The sequence below is a fragment of the Sinocyclocheilus grahami genome, unplaced genomic scaffold, assembly GCF_001515645.1.
Source record: "Sinocyclocheilus grahami isolate Dianchi unplaced genomic scaffold, SAMN03320097.WGS_v1.1 scaffold4088.1, whole genome shotgun sequence".
Taxonomy (NCBI): domain Eukaryota; kingdom Metazoa; phylum Chordata; class Actinopteri; order Cypriniformes; family Cyprinidae; genus Sinocyclocheilus; species Sinocyclocheilus grahami.
The window spans coordinates 14,849-16,862 of NW_015509093.1; the positions used below are offsets into that span (position 1 = coordinate 14,849).

General features: G+C 34.9%; 1 protein-coding gene across 1 annotated transcript in view; it reads right to left on the reverse strand.

The window, feature by feature from the left end:
- Nucleotides 1-1,978, reverse strand: part of LOC107576646 (sialoadhesin-like) — a gene marked incomplete at both ends in the record, with an annotated part of 16,767 nt that extends 14,789 nt beyond the window's left edge. The window contains one exon of the mRNA XM_016262788.1: nucleotides 1,960-1,978. Coding sequence (XP_016118274.1) covers nucleotides 1,960-1,978 — 19 coding nt within the window. The remainder of the gene's footprint in view (nucleotides 1-1,959) is intronic.
- Nucleotides 1,979-2,014: the final 36 nt, after the last annotated feature.

Here is a 2,014-nt window from a genome sequence, read left to right on the forward strand (position 1 = left end):
CACACACACACACACACACACACTTCAGTTATGAGTATGAGCGAGTATGAAATGAATGTGGTTCAATACGAGAAGAACAAATGTGTGTTACAGTAAGATCACGTCTCAGCTGTTCATCACACACACCCGTTACCCACAATGCATCACTTTCCGTAGTTTACTGTCTCAGAATAACACTTTGCATGACATCGATGAGACAGAGAAACACGCATTTGTCTATTTGATCAGTGGGTTTTATTCTCTTCCATTTCATTTGAATTCTATTATTGTTTTATTAACATAACTGATCAGTTATTAGTAGTATAATGTAGTATAGTTAGCCACTTTGTGTTGCCTTGCTGTCTGTTTCCTGACCTTCTGCCTGTGTTTATTGGATTACCCCTCTTGTCAAGCCCTCTGGATTCTGTTCGCTGATCGAAAATCCACGTTAGCTCTAGGAATACTCTTGTGTCTTGCCCTCTACATATCTGTGTGCTGGTGTTCAACCCTGCCTGTTTCTGACCGTGTCTTTGAATAAAGCCTTGCATATGGATCCGCACGTCTCACGTCTCGTTCGCCCCGTAACAGCCACATTCTACATCTACAGACTTACAGAACTTTGACCTCTGATACATAAAGGCATTAACTGGTTCCCCTCCCTAACACTCAGTCTTTCTCTTTATTGACAAACTGCAAATGTTTATAAAAGCACTTGCACAGAATCATAGTCAATTAAAAAAAAATATGAATTTTTGGGAAGAAAACTGTATTTTGATGATCTGTTGGGAAATGTGGGGAATGCAACTGATACATGTGGTGTTTCTTCTCTTTATGGCAAATTCATTCTCCTAAACTTTTTGTGCAACCACGCAGTGTTGGATTCTGGACTCTCTCTGACTGCAACAGAACGTTAGTTGCTATGAAATGATACTGACATCAGAATCAGAAAGAGCTTTATTGCCAAGTGTGTTTACACACATAAGGAACACGTCTTGGTGTCAGAAGCTTCCACATCTTGACACATACCACGCACTTTGGTCTTATATGGATGATAGTATAACAATATAATATATTATAATATGGACTTATCCTGCACTACAGATTTTTGTCATTAGTTTAGAATGAGAATGTCCCACCCACTGATAATTTATGCAAATAAATTATCAAGGTGTTAGAATGGATGGAACGTTCTGATCTGTTTTTATTGTTATATTTATGGTTATGTTCTCACACAAATATGCTGGAAAACATTGATAAATAGCAGAGAAGAGTAGAGACAACAACATCTATGTAAAATCAATGCAAGTCAACAACAAACTCAATACAAGCATCTTGACTGACTACAAAAAACAGACTGGCTATTTCTGACAGTATACAATCTGATGTATGTATTTATTTTGAGCATTTAAAAAAACACTGTGTCAAACCTGGTGTTGTTCATCATCATCAGACGTTTCCATACATGTTGAGTTCATCCATGTTGGTGTATTCAGCATCAGAATCATAACCCTTAATAATTATTATAATGAATTCTTAATTCTGGCCAACAGTCATTTGAATAGTTTATATTGTTTTGTGAACTGTTATTGCCGTTCTTGCATTTGTTTTTGGAAATATTCAAAGTTTGTTCCACATTTATGCATGTAGCATTTATCATTCTAAAGTTATAATTTAATTGTATAAATAATTACTGTATGTAAATAATACAGTAGCTAAAATTTAAGGTTACACTTTATTTTAAGGCGTCCTTGTTACAGTGTAATTATACATTTAAGTACTGAGTAATATTAATTAACTGCATGTACTTACTATATGGTTAGGGTTAGCATTAGGGTTTGGGTTAGGGTTACTTGCATGTAATTATGCATAATTAATTATGCATAATTGTTATCATAATAGTAAGTACATGTAACATGTGTAATAAAGACACCTTAAAATAAAGTGTTACCAAATGTAAATGATAAAGAAAACAGACTGTACCTTGAAAAATTAAATAAAGTAACAAATGTCCTGTCAGTCTCCTGATTGCCGTCTT